This window comes from Centrocercus urophasianus, unplaced genomic scaffold (assembly GCF_019232065.1).
Source record: "Centrocercus urophasianus isolate 14NV4802_14NV808 unplaced genomic scaffold, USGS_Curo_1.0 seq_419, whole genome shotgun sequence".
Classification (NCBI taxonomy): Eukaryota; Metazoa; Chordata; class Aves; order Galliformes; family Phasianidae; genus Centrocercus; species Centrocercus urophasianus.
The window spans coordinates 4,787-17,375 of NW_024884999.1; the positions used below are offsets into that span (position 1 = coordinate 4,787).

The window sequence follows — 12,589 nt, forward strand, 5'->3', positions numbered from 1 at the left end:
CATCTGTGAGTAAGGACATGGGAACGGGCTGCAGCTGCCTCTTCCTTCCCCTTTTGATGGAAGTGGTGGTGACAGACAGCCTCGTGGCTCGGCGGCCAGCAGGAACAGGGGACGTCTGCTAGGGATTTTCCGTGCCGTTCATCCTGGCCAGGACTTTGGGTTTGGAGGGTGCTGCCAGCATTGCACGGGCTGTGACGTCCCCCAGCTGCTCCTGGGGTCATTTGGCATCCCCACAGCCCTCTTTGCCCAGGCCGTGTTCTCTGTCACTCCCTCCTCACCCACTGGCAGTCCCAGCTCCAGCCCACCCCAGCATCCTTCTGCCACACGGACTCTATGCTGCCTGTCTCAGCTCCCTGAGTTGCCCCACTTAGTCTGAGGCTGCCTGTGGAGTTCCCCCACCCCACCCTCAGGCTCCTGGTGCACCCAGACTCGGGGGTTTCCCTGCCCCTTCTCCTCACGGAGCCTCAGAGAGTCACCAGAAAATCCCTGTGAGGAAGCCGGGTTGTGGGGCTGTGAGTCAGTGGGAGAGGCCAGAGGGGGGGTCGGGGCTGCAGCCGCCTGTGCTGTGGGTACCTGGCTGGCAACATGAGGATGCTCAGGGCTGTCACCATGTGTGCCTGTGGGGCACCCTGGAGCCAGCTGGGTCAGGCTGCAGCCCTCAGCCCCTCCTGTTCCGTGCCCTGTGCCGTGCCATGGCTCAGCCCTTGGAGGGGCTGCAGCTCCCAGGCGGTGCCGTGCAGGTGATGCTGTGGCTGTGTGCCTGGGCTGTGGGAGCTGTGGGAACTGGGGATGGGAATAACGTGGGAAAGGCCCAGGGATCTCCCGCGGTGCTGGAAGGACTGGCCAGGACCCAGCCCCTCTGGGCACGCCTCATGGCAACAGCCCTTGTGCTTCAGCTCTGCTTTGAGCCCTGCTGTGCCCAGTGCCAGGGAAGGGCTGCTGCGGGGGCACGGCGGGCTGCGCACGTGTGTCATGCCGGGCTCAGGATGGGGCTGCCCTGTGTGGCAACTTCCTCGCCGTGTCACCGGGTGTTGCTCTTGCAGGGCTGCGGATGCAGTGAGGCAACCTGGCGGTTTCTCAGTGCCGTTCTGCAGGAGGGGGACGTGGTTCTTCCCCCTGAGCCCAGAGCTCTGCCTGTGGGCTCCCACAGCCCGGGCACCACATTCTGATAGCAGCAAGCACCACAGCCTGGCTGCACAGGGCTGGTTGGGAGCATGGGATGCCGGTGCTGGGTAGGAGGTGCTGGAGGCTGCATCCTTGTGTGGGTGATGCTCCCCGAGGCAGCTCTGCTCCCTCCATCCAGTCCTGCAGGTCTCTAGCACCTCAGGCCAGGCCCAGAGCAGTTTGTGCAGATCAGCTGAGCCTGGAGCAAGGCAGAGGGGAAGGCTGTGGGTGCTGAGGAGCAGGGAGCACAGGATGGGTCTGTCCTGCAGCTGCAGTCCCACAGGGCAGCCCAGGACAGTGAGGGAGGTGGCAGGAGCCCGTCTGTGCCCTGAGCAGCGTCACGGGGCTGTTCTGAGCCTCCCAGCTCCCCAGCTGACGCTGCGCCTTTCTCTCCTCTGTGCCATCTGTTTTCCTCTCCCTCCTGTCCCTGTTTGCTTTCCCCTTCCCCACTCCTATTCCCACAAGCGTCGGCAATTTGGAAGAAGCAGGAAAACACCATCCGGTGGCGAGGTTTGTGCTGCCTTGGGAGCCTGACTCAGCGGTGCCCTGCAGGCAGCGCCTGGGAGGATGGGGCAGGCCCGTGTCCCATGGGCACCACTGCAGTGTCCGTGTGCCGGGCAAGCATGTGCCCATCCTGCAAGACTCTGCTGGGCACCTGTGGGGCAAGGAACCACAGGCAGCTGCTGTGCCAGGAATGCTCAGCTCACTGGGGAGACACGATCGTGGTGTGAATGTGGGGGTGGAGGCTGCATCCTGCTGAAGGGCTGCAGTCTGGCCAAGCTCAGCCCATATACGCTTCACCTCATGGTGGGCATTGGGCTAGCAGGCAGGAGGCTGCAGGTGCCAGGGATCTGGGCAGGGCTCCTCTGCCAGCCCAGGTCCCCATGGGTCTGTCCCTGGCAGCATCTGCCCTTGGCCAGATGAGCTCAGCACTGTGGTGTGTGGTGATGCGACTGTGGGGCACCCCATACCCAACTACCTCCAGTCGTGGCACAATCCTGGTCCTGACCATGGACATGGGACACAGGGCACTGCCCATCACAGCTGCACCAAGCCATGCAAGCATGGCTGCCCCTCCACCATCCTTGTGCCATTCTCATATCCTGCATGACCACCGGAACCGGCGTGTTTAGTAAACAAGGTGATGAAACAGTTAAAGCAGACAACGGAGGAGCCTGAGTGTGCGTTTCGTCACCGTGGGAAGGGAGTGTGAGTCCTCAGGGCTGAGGGTCTGAGAGTGACTCACTGCCCTCCCCACAGCATAAATAGGAGCGGAGCAGCAGCACCGGGCACAGCTTCATCCTCCTCTGCTGCACCATGGGGCTGCTCCTGGCCCCGCTCGCCCTGGCACTGCTGGCTCTCTGCCGCGCCGCCCCGCTGCACAGCAAGCCTCAAGCGGTCATCACCTTCCCAGGGGAGCTGCTCAGCGCCCCATCAGACGTGGAGCTGGCGGAGGTGAGGGCAGTGTGGCCCCAGTGCGGCCCCTTTCCACTGCCCAGCCTGAGACATTGAGGGGCTGCAGGCTGGGCTGGGGGCCGCCATCTGCCTGGAGGTGCAAGGGCTGGGACAGAGCGGGGATGCGGTGCGGGGAGCTGCTCCCGAGCCCCTCTTGCCTTGCTGAGCCCCTCCGGCTGCCTTTCCTCCCCAGAGCTATCTGCTGCGCTTCGGCTACATCCAGGAGGCAGAGGCAAAGAGGAGCAGCAAGCACGTGTCCCTGGCCAAAGCGCTGCGCAGGATGCAGAAGCAACTGGGGCTGGAGGAGACAGGGGAGCTGGATGCCAGCACCCTGGAAGCCATGCGAGCCCCCCGCTGTGGGGTGCCTGATGTGGGGGGTTTCCTCACCTTCGAGGGGGAGCTCAAATGGGACCATATGGACCTCACGTACCGGTGAGTCTGGGAGATGGGAGCCATGTGCCCAGAGGGTGATGGACACCAGGGGATGGAGACAGGCAGGAGCGCTCTCACCCCGTGCTGTCAGCCAGCTGGGATCAGCACAGCACAGCTGTCAGCAGCTGCTCTGCAGTGCCCAAGATTATACCCAAGCCAACCCCAGGGCCCTGGTCAGTGCCTGCCGGGTTGCATGGCACTGCTGTCCCCTGTGGGGCTGGGACAGATCCCCACCATGTGGTCAGAGCCAGGTCACTCTTACCCCGCTGTCACAGTGCTGAGCTGCAGCCTTCACCTGCAGGGTGATGAACTACTCCCCCGACCTGGACCGTGCTGTGATAGATGATGCCTTCCAGCGGGCGTTCAAGGTGTGGAGTGATGTCACTCCCCTCACCTTCACCCAGATTTACAGCGGCGAGGCTGACATCATGATCATGTTCGGCAGCCAAGGTGATGTCCTGGGGCTGTTTGGGGGGTGGGAGCAGGCACAGCTTCCAGGAAGGGACTGGAAATATGCCCATCCCCTCGTGGTGCTTGCAGGGTTCTCCCTAGACAGGGCTCTGCCTCCAGGCACCCACAGGTAAAGGCAGCACGCAGTGCCTGTGGTCCATGTACCTGAGGGGTGATATGGCTCTGATGGCACCTGTCCCTGCAGAGCATGGTGATGGATACCCCTTTGATGGCAAGGACGGGCTCCTGGCCCACGCCTTTCCCCCGGGGAACGGGATTCAGGGCGATGCCCACTTCGATGATGATGAGTTCTGGACTCTGGGAACTGGCTTGGGTAAGAGGAGGGTGCAGTGGGGTCATGGGGGCTCACGGCGCCTGTCTCGCCCCGTCCCACTGAGTACATCCTCTCCCTGCAGAGGTGAAGACCCGCTATGGGAATGCCAATGGGGCCAGCTGCCACTTCCCTTTCATCTTTGAGGGCCAATCCTACTCCCGGTGCATCACAGAAGGCCGCACAGACGGGATGCTGTGGTGTGCCACCACCGCCAGCTACGATGCTGACAAGACTTACGGCTTCTGCCCCAGCGAGCGTGAGTAGCACCGGCTGGAGGCTGCACAGCCCCGTGGGACTGCGGCTGTTCTCACCCCTTCTCCCCCTGCAGTGCTCTACACCAATGGTGGCAACAGCGATGGGTCTCCCTGCGTCTTCCCCTTCATCTTTGATGGCACCTCCTATGACACCTGCACCACGGACGGTCGCTCTGACGGCTACCGCTGGTGTGCCACCACAGCCAACTTTGACCAGGACAAGAAATATGGCTTCTGCCCCAACCGAGGTGCGAGTGGGGTGGGTGGTGGAGTCCTGTGGGGTGTGGGGCTGGCGGGGTCCCAGCCGTGGCGCAGGGTGGGTGCAAAGGCATACAGGCAACCCTACTGATGCTGTGCTGCAGACACGGCAGTCATCGGTGGCAACTCCCAAGGGGACCCGTGTGTCTTCCCCTTCACCTTCCTGGGGCAGTCCTACAGCACGTGCACCAGTCAGGGCCGGCAGGATGGGAAGCTCTGGTGTGCCACCACCAGCAACTACGACACCGACAAGAAGTGGGGCTTCTGCCCGGACAGAGGTACTGGCCTGTGTGCTGGAGGCCTTGCATGGCTGCAGTCCCCAGCAGCGTGTCCATCTGTCCAGGAACTGAGGATGCTGCTTCCTCCCAGGTTACAGCATCTTCCTGGTGGCTGCCCACGAGTTTGGGCACTCTCTGGGGCTGGACCACTCCAGTGTGCGTGAGGCATTGATGTACCCCATGTACAGCTACGTCCAGGACTTCCAGCTGCATGAGGATGATGTCCAGGGCATCCAGTACCTCTATGGTGAGTGGTCCCTCTGTAGCTGGCACACCATGGGCATGGATCTCTGGTGCAGTGCCATAGGGCACCCGGCTGGCAGTGCCCTGGGTACGTTCCTGGGATGGGTCCTGCAAGGTCCTGCTCTCTGCACCCTCATGCTCCCTCCTGCCCACTCAGGTCGTGGCTCTGGCCCTGAGCCCACCCCCCCAGCACCTTTGCCCACCGAGGAGCCCCAGCCCATGCCCACCGAAGCTGGCAGTGCCTCCACCACAGAAGAGGAGGAGGAGGAGACGCCGGAGCCCACAGCTGAGCCCAGCCCCGTGGACCCCAGCCGGGATGCCTGCAAAGAGAAGAACTTCGATGCCATCACTGAAATCAATGGAGAGCTGCACTTCTTCAAGAATGGGTGAGTAGAAGCTCCTGGCTCATCCACAGCAAGTGCCAGGGTGATGGGCAGCATTTCACCAGGGCTGCCGGGGGGGCACAAGACTCTGCCTTGTTGAGGTTGTCAGGGCAGTGGTTTTTCCCTCCAGGAAATACTGGACCCACTCGTCCTTCTGGAAATCAGGCACTCAGGGCGCCTTCTCTATTGCTGACTCCTGGCCCGGCCTCCCGGCTGTCATCGATGCTGCGTTCCAAGATGTGCTCACCAAGAGGGTTTTCTTCTTTGCAGGTGAGCCCTGCCCTGACCCCGTGTCTCAGCACCACATGTAGGGTGCTGCTTGGGGCATCCAGGGCCATCTGACACCTACGTGCTCCACACAGGGCGGCAGTTCTGGGTGTTCTCTGGCAAGAATGCAGTGGGCCCCCGTGGGATTGAGAAGTTGGGCATTGGGAAGGAGGCCGGGCGCATCACAGGGGCCCTGCAGCGGGGACGTGGCAAAGTGCTGCTCTTCAGTGGGGAGCACTACTGGAGGTGAGTGGCTCAGGCCAGCAGCCCCAGCCCTGCAGTGCAGCAGGTGGCTCAATGCAGCTCTGGGTGCTTCGCTTTCCCTGCAGGCTGGACGTGAAGGTCCAGACAGTGGATAAAGGCTACCCTCGTGCCACTGATGATGTCTTTACCGGTGTCCCCCTTGATGCACGTAATGTCTTCCTGTACCAAGGTGAGCAGGGACCCACATGGCGGTGCTGTCACCCCCGTGCTGCCCTCAGTCCCCCCCCCCCAAGGCTAGTCTCCCCCATTCCTCGCCTGGGCAGCAGCTGCACCATTCGCATTTTCCCACTGTCTCACCTCGCTGCCTCCTTCCCCCAGACAAGTACCACTTCTGCCGGGACAGCTTCTACTGGAGGATGACCCCACGTTACCAGGTGGACCGCGTGGGCTACATCATATATGACCTCCTGCAGTGCCCCCAGCACTAGGAGCAGAGCAGCTGCTCTGGTGTCACACTCCTGCCTGCTGCTCCAGCCGGTCCCCCTACAGCCCAGGAGTGCTGTGGGGCAGCCGTGGGTCAGCTGTGGGGTTGCCCCCCTGCCGTGCCAGGGCTTGTAGTCTCCCTACAGGGAGGATGGGGGCAAGTGCTCCTGGCTCCCACCAGGGGCTGCCCATCTGGGGAGTGCGACTCGCGCCAGTTCTGCTGCCCAGAGACGTTAGCCCGGTGCAAACTGCACACGGATTTGTAATGACTTTGTTTTCTCCTGAGCCAGTAACACTGGGTCGGCCTCGGCGGGCAGGGACGCGGAGCTCCGCGCCGCCCCCGCCTACCGCCGGCTCTGCCAGCCGCAACCTGCACCTTTGTAATAAAAACCGTCCTTTGGAAGCGGCCTCCGAGTGCTCAGTCAGCGCGGGGAACGGGCCTGGGGGGGTGCGGGGAGAAAGGGGGCTGCGAGCGGTGCTGCAGCCATACCCCAGAGGAAGATGTGACTCCATCCCCACCCTTCCGTGCCCGGCTCCCGTCCCGTTCCCCGCGCCTCCAAGTGCAGCCCAGCCCCGCCCGCCCCTTCGAGCCCGGCGGCGCGGGGGCTGCCCGGGTCCGTGGCAGGGCGGGGCGGCCGCAGCATCAGGGCTATAATTAGAGGCCATGGTTCCGCAGAAGCGGCGGGCAAAAAAATCTGGTGGAGTGCGGCCCCCGTCCCGTCCCGTCGGCCGCCCGGCACCGAGGTCCGGTCCCAGCACCCCCGTGCGGCAGCACCTGCGGGGCACAGCGGTGTCGGGCGGGACAGGGCGGGGAGGGGAGGGGCGGCCCCCAGTCCGTCCCGTCGGGCCGCGCCGGGCAGCGCCTCGCCGAGCGGGGCGGCGCGGCGGGCGGTGCTGCGGGCACTAGGACCCCGGTCAGCGCCCGGCGGCGGCCGCGCACCCGCAAGCCGGAGCCCGGAGCCACTTGTGGCGGCGGGGCCATGAGCCGGCGCTTCACCGTCACCGCGCTGCCCCGCGAGGGCCCGGCGGCGGCTCGGGGCGCGTCCCGCGGGGAGGGGGAGAGCCGTCCGCACGGCCGCGATGGTAGAGGTGAGCGCGGCGGCGGCTGCGGGGCACGGCCGGTGGGGAGGGTCGGCGGGGAGGGATCGCGGGGCAGGGCCGGCACAAAGGGGTGCGCGGGGCGGGGTCGTCGGGGCACCCCGATTCAGCGGCTCCGGGCTCGGGGTTCCCGGGAGGCTCAGAGTGGGACTGGAGGGCTGGGGGAAAGGGGTGCGGAGTGCAGAGCTCGGAACGTGGCAAGGCCTCCCCCAGGGGTGCGCTTCGTGCCCATCTCCATCCAGGGGACAGTGGGACCATTGGGGATGACGCACCGGGCAGCATCGGGGCGTGCGGGTTGGAATGGGGGTGTGCGGCGGGGAGACGTAATGGGCGGGGGGACATGGGCTGCCTGCCCCTCACCCAGGGGAGGCTCGTGGCGATGGGGCGAGGGGATGCTGTGAGCCCCACAGTGCTGGGCCGTGGGGTGGGCGCTGGTGCTGCGGTCAACCGTCGCCTCGTGGTGCCCAGGGGACCCCACTGAGACTGCGCCGTCACCGCAGCTGTCACCGGAACCGTATCGATCCCAGAAACCCAACCGAGGGCAGCGCGGGGCTGTGACCTTGCGGCCTTGGCAAAGGGCGAATGTGGGTGGGGGCAAGCGGGCAGTGGGATGCCCAAGCCAGGCTGTGCCCTGCGCTGCGCTCCGGCCTCATCCCACAGCTGCTGGTCAAGGACCTCCATCTATCCCACAGCTCCTGGGCGGATGGGCCCTGAGAAAGAACGCAGCAACGGGCGCTGAACTGGGAGCTGGTGGGCGGGTGGCTGAGGACCGGGTGCAGGGCGGGCAGAGGTGAGAGCGTGCAGGGATGTGGGGGAAGCGTGGGGCTGGGGACCCCCAGAGGCCTCCGCTGAGTCCCAGCAGGGCCGTGACCTTGTGCCCTCGCAGAGGACAGCGCAGCCCAGCGCCGCCAGCAACCGCCTGGGACCGGCCCTGCAGCCCCCAACCCGGGCAGGGCCAGGAGTGCCGAGGCCTGCGGGGGCTGTGGGGGCTGCACCCGGCCGTGCTGCTTCTCCACACCAGGTTGGGGCGGTCTGAGCGGCCCCCCGGCACCGCCGGCCTTCCTGACAACTTGGAGCGGCACGGTGGGGCCCGGGAATCTCAGTATGGGTCTCACGTGGGGTCCCAGCCGGCTGCAGGAAATGCTGCGCGGGGCTACGGGAGCCCACGGGCTGGGGGCCGTTTGGGGAAACTCCCTCTGCCCCCCGCTTTTGCCAGTGAGTCCCGACGGGAAGTGGGGCCGGGCGCGGTGCTCCACGTGGAGGAGTCGGCAGCGCGTGTGGGGCTGCGGGGCGTCAGCGGGGCCGTGCGTCGTCGAGTGGGGCTGCGCGCGGCGGTGGAGTCTCGGGGGGCCATGGGGTGCGGGAGGGGTCGCTCAGCGCAGCGCTCGCTCGCCGCCAGAGGCCGCTGCCGGCTCCGGAGAGGCGGGGAGGGGCCGCGATGGGAGGGGTTGATGGACGTGACGCTGCCCCTCCCGGCCCCGCCCTGCGGCCGTTCCCGAAATAGCCCCGAGCGCGGTCGGGGGCCGGCTCCATCCCCGGGCCCGGTTGCCGTGGCAACTCCGGGATGCGGAGGGCCGGGGGCGATCCCGGGGTCCTGGAGCGGCCGCGGCCCACGGCGGGCCGCCCCCTGCAGCGCAGCGCGATGAGGTGCTTTGCGGGGTCCTGCAGCTGCCGGGGCCGTGGCGTTGAGCTGTTGCTATAGGGTCGGCCTCCCCAGGAGGGTACAGTCCTGGGGGGGGGGCTCCTTAGGGTCCTCCTCATCGTTGTGCTGGCTCTACGGTCGACCCCCCACCCTGCGGGCTATGGGGTGGCAGCACGGGGCCAAGTGGGGGCAGGTGGCGGTGTGGGGGGCATTTGACTTGGGGAGTGAAGGGGCATCCCTGGTGTGAGCCCCCCGGTGTCCTTAGGCAGCCGGGCTCCATGGAAGTCGCTATGGCAACCAACTGGTTAAGGAGCCTCTCTCGTTGCCATGGAAACTGGACCCGATGTCATCTCTTTTCGCTGTTCCATGATGCTTTGGGGATGGTTGTAGCCATTCTCCCAACCCCGCTGTGGGCAGGGGTTGTGGGGTGGCTGTGCTGTGCTGGGGCACCCACAGCCCTTGTGGCATCCTGACTGTGGGGACACCCAGACACGGACCAGCCATCTGCAGACCTGGGGGGTGCTTGGGTGCAGCTAGGCAGGGACCCCCAGTCCCACAAAGCAGCCTACACAGTTTCCCAGCTTCCCCCTCCTTGAGGCACCGGGTTTGGGGAAGACATTGCTATGTGTGAGGAGCAGTTCTGTGCGGAGCCCCTTCTCACTGCCCCAGCACAGAGCCGCAGGGAGAGCAAAGACACAGGGCCTGGGGTCTGGGGGAGGTGTTATTAAAGCAGCCGAGGGGTTTTGCTATGTGTGGGGGGCTGCCTGGCCCAGGCAATGCCAGGGTTTGCCGTGGCTCCCATCTCCCCAGCACGCATCGAGGTTGTGGGGCTGAACTGTGCCCATGGGTTGGTGGCCCTGGCAGTCACCTGGCTGTCTCTTTCTGCTCCCACCCAGTCACAGAGCTGGGGCTGTCAGTGGTGTGGGGCTGTGCCGCGGGTCCTGGCTGTGACTGTTGTTGTGCTTTGACACCCGGGGTCTCACACAGCTCAGGCTCGGTGCAGGGTGGCTGAGGGCACACGGGGGGTTTGTGAGGTGGCTGTGCCGTGCCAGCTTCAGGCTGCCCGCGGGGCCATGTGGCAGCACATTCTTCCCCCTGTCGCTCCCCAGCAGCTTGCTGTAAGTGGGACACTGATGCCATGCCTGGCCCAATGCCAGGCGCCTGCGTGAGCTCGGGTGCGGGGGCCACTTGTGGCTGATGGAAGGTCCTGTGCCTGCGGACAGCCACCTGCCGCCCTCCGTCCCCTCTTCCCTGCCCGTGCTTCGTGCTGCAGCCCCTGCTTCTGGGCACCGACAGCTGCGCCAAGGCCACGGCTCAGTGGAGTGCAGCGTGCAGGGGGCCACGTGTCCCAGCCCCATACGCTGCCCACATCAGACCCCTCTGCCGCAGCTCCCCAGGAGTGGGCTCCCAGCACGCTCCGTGTGCCCTGTGCCTTGCTCCATGCCAGAGGCACCCCGTGCACGAGAGGAGTGACCGCGGTCGATGCTTCAACCCCCGCATTGCTGGCAAATCCCAGCCCCTGAAATGGAGCCATAATCCAGGGATTAGGGGATTAGTGGTCTTTCACGTGCTCGCCCCCCCCTCCCCCATCTGCTTTAGCAGGAAAATCCCTCTTGCGTCGAGCCCACGTTCTGCGGCCTCCTGCGCAAAGCTGCCACCCCAGTGCTTGGCTCTTGCTGTGGTGGGATGGCCCTGCACACCCCCTGGCCACGCAAACACGCTGGAGCTCTGCCCGCTCCATCCCACTGGCCTTGAGCTGCTCCATCGCTGGGCTCAGGGCAGCCCTGCTCAGCTCCCACTTGGTGAATGAAGCACCATTGCTGTGGGTGCTGAGGCTGCGCCCTGCCCATGCTCTCCAGGGGTGCCCCCATGCTGCGGGGCTCCCTGGGGCTTTGCAGTGCTGCGATGTGCCCCACTGTGCTGGGCACTGATGGCTGTGGCTATGCTGAGCCCCACCTCCCCGGGGTCCTGGCCCCACAGTGGGGCAGGGCTGGGGAAGGGCGGCGGAGCCAACCCCTGCAAGGTGAGGGCTGGGAGCATCCGCGCTGCAGAGCAGCTGGCTCCATACCAGGAGAAAGTAAACAATTAATTACAGCCGTCAAGAAGTAACTAACGCCAGCGGGCTGTCATGATCTCAACTCGCTCCTGAGGAGATGCCGGGAGCTGCAGCCAGCTCTGGTTCTAGGATCCTCCCTCACTGAGCAAGTGAGAAGAGAAGGGGCTGTGGGATGACCTCTGGGATCAGCGCAGCATCCCTGTCAAAGCCCTGCCCAAACTGTGCCAAGAACCGTCGCCCACCCGGATCCCATGCTGGCCCTGGGTCAGCACAGCCACGGCCCTTCAGGGCAGCCCTCTGCTCCGTGTCCGCAGTGCTGCGTGCCCAAGGGAGGGAGCTGCATGTGGGGATGTTCCTGGAGGAGGGAGCACCCCTGGGGCCCTTGCAGTCTCATCAGGTGTGCTCACTCCCAGCCTATGCCCCCGAGGGGCAGCTTTCCCCAGTCTGCATTGCTTGCTGCAGCTTTGGCCAGTGCTCACCTCACTCCTGGTGGCCCAGCTGTGCCCAGCTTGCCAGGGTTCACCCAGATGGTGGCACCGCTGCAGGCATAGCAGGACAGCTGCAGGCTGGTGGTGGTGTTGGGCTGGAAGTCACAACCCTGGGTTGGTGTTCTGGCTTTGGGGGGGGGCTGCCTGAACTGAGTCCTTGCCGAGCCCCCCGCTTCCCACCGGTTTGGGGGCTGCTGTGGCCAGGGCTGCCCCGACCCCTCGCCGTGTCCCCTGGGCAGGTGTTGGTCCTGCTGGTGCGGGGCTCTGTCTCGCTCCTGGCAGGGGAGTGTCGGGTCCCCGGGCAGAGCCCGGGCTGCGGAAGGGACGCGGTGCTGCGCCAGTTGGGGGGGGCACCTGCAGCCACTCGAGTGCCCTAATTCCTCCCCCAGCCCTGGCTGAGCGCGGGGAGGCGGCGGACGGCTCTGCTACAGCTCCTTCCCCCTCCCTCGCCTATGCCTGCCACCGCTCCCCTCCCCAAAAACCCGACAGGGGATAATGCCTCCTGAATACATGATGAAGTGAGTAGTCAGGCTGGGCTCCGCCGCTGCTGCTGGGAGTGAGTGAGCGTGTGAGTCTGTGCATTGAGGCATCTCTGCACTGCAGCCTCCTCCTACATCCAGCCAGAGAGGCAGAGAAAGGCGCGGAGGGAAGGCGGCTTGTTGCAGTGCGAGGCACTGGCCCCTGGGAAGAAGCAAATCCCTGGCAGCCGCCCTAGGCGCCACCGGAGCAGCCCCGAGCGAGGCGGCGGGCAGCGGCCATGCTGAATAACCTGACGGACTGCGAGGACGGCGACGGGGGGGCGAGCCAAGGTAAGGGGCAGCCCGCGGGCGTCGGGGAGCGGGGACCGGGGGCTGCGGGGCCGCAGCCGAGGGGACGCGGGCAGAGCCGGGAGCTGCGCGGGGCCGCAGAGGCTCGGGGAGGTGGGCTCCGGCTGCGACGGCGACTGCTGCTGGGCGGCCACGCGACGCCGCGGTGCGGGTCCGGGCGCTGCCCGCGCCGGGCCCCGCGAGGCTGCGGCTGTGCGGGCGGTGCGGGCGGTCCCGCTCCCGCTGCCGGTGGCGGCTGCGGCTTCCCGCGGTGGCGCCCCCGCACCGAGCCGC

General features: G+C 66.0%; 1 protein-coding gene across 1 annotated transcript; it reads left to right on the top strand.

Moving 5' to 3' along the window:
• The first annotated feature begins 2,508 nt into the window (after window positions 1-2,508).
• MMP9 (matrix metallopeptidase 9) lies at window positions 2,509-6,489 on the top strand. The gene is made up of 13 exons (XM_042833472.1): window positions 2,509-2,619; window positions 2,813-3,051; window positions 3,353-3,501; window positions 3,707-3,835; window positions 3,918-4,091; window positions 4,164-4,337; window positions 4,452-4,625; window positions 4,717-4,872; window positions 5,026-5,254; window positions 5,382-5,521; window positions 5,614-5,764; window positions 5,848-5,951; window positions 6,101-6,489. Exons 2-13 carry the CDS (start codon window positions 2,900-2,902, stop codon window positions 6,208-6,210), a joined length of 1,842 nt encoding a protein of 613 aa, XP_042689406.1. The 5' UTR covers window positions 2,509-2,619; window positions 2,813-2,899; the 3' UTR covers window positions 6,211-6,489.
• The last annotated feature ends 6,100 nt before the right edge of the window (window positions 6,490-12,589 follow it).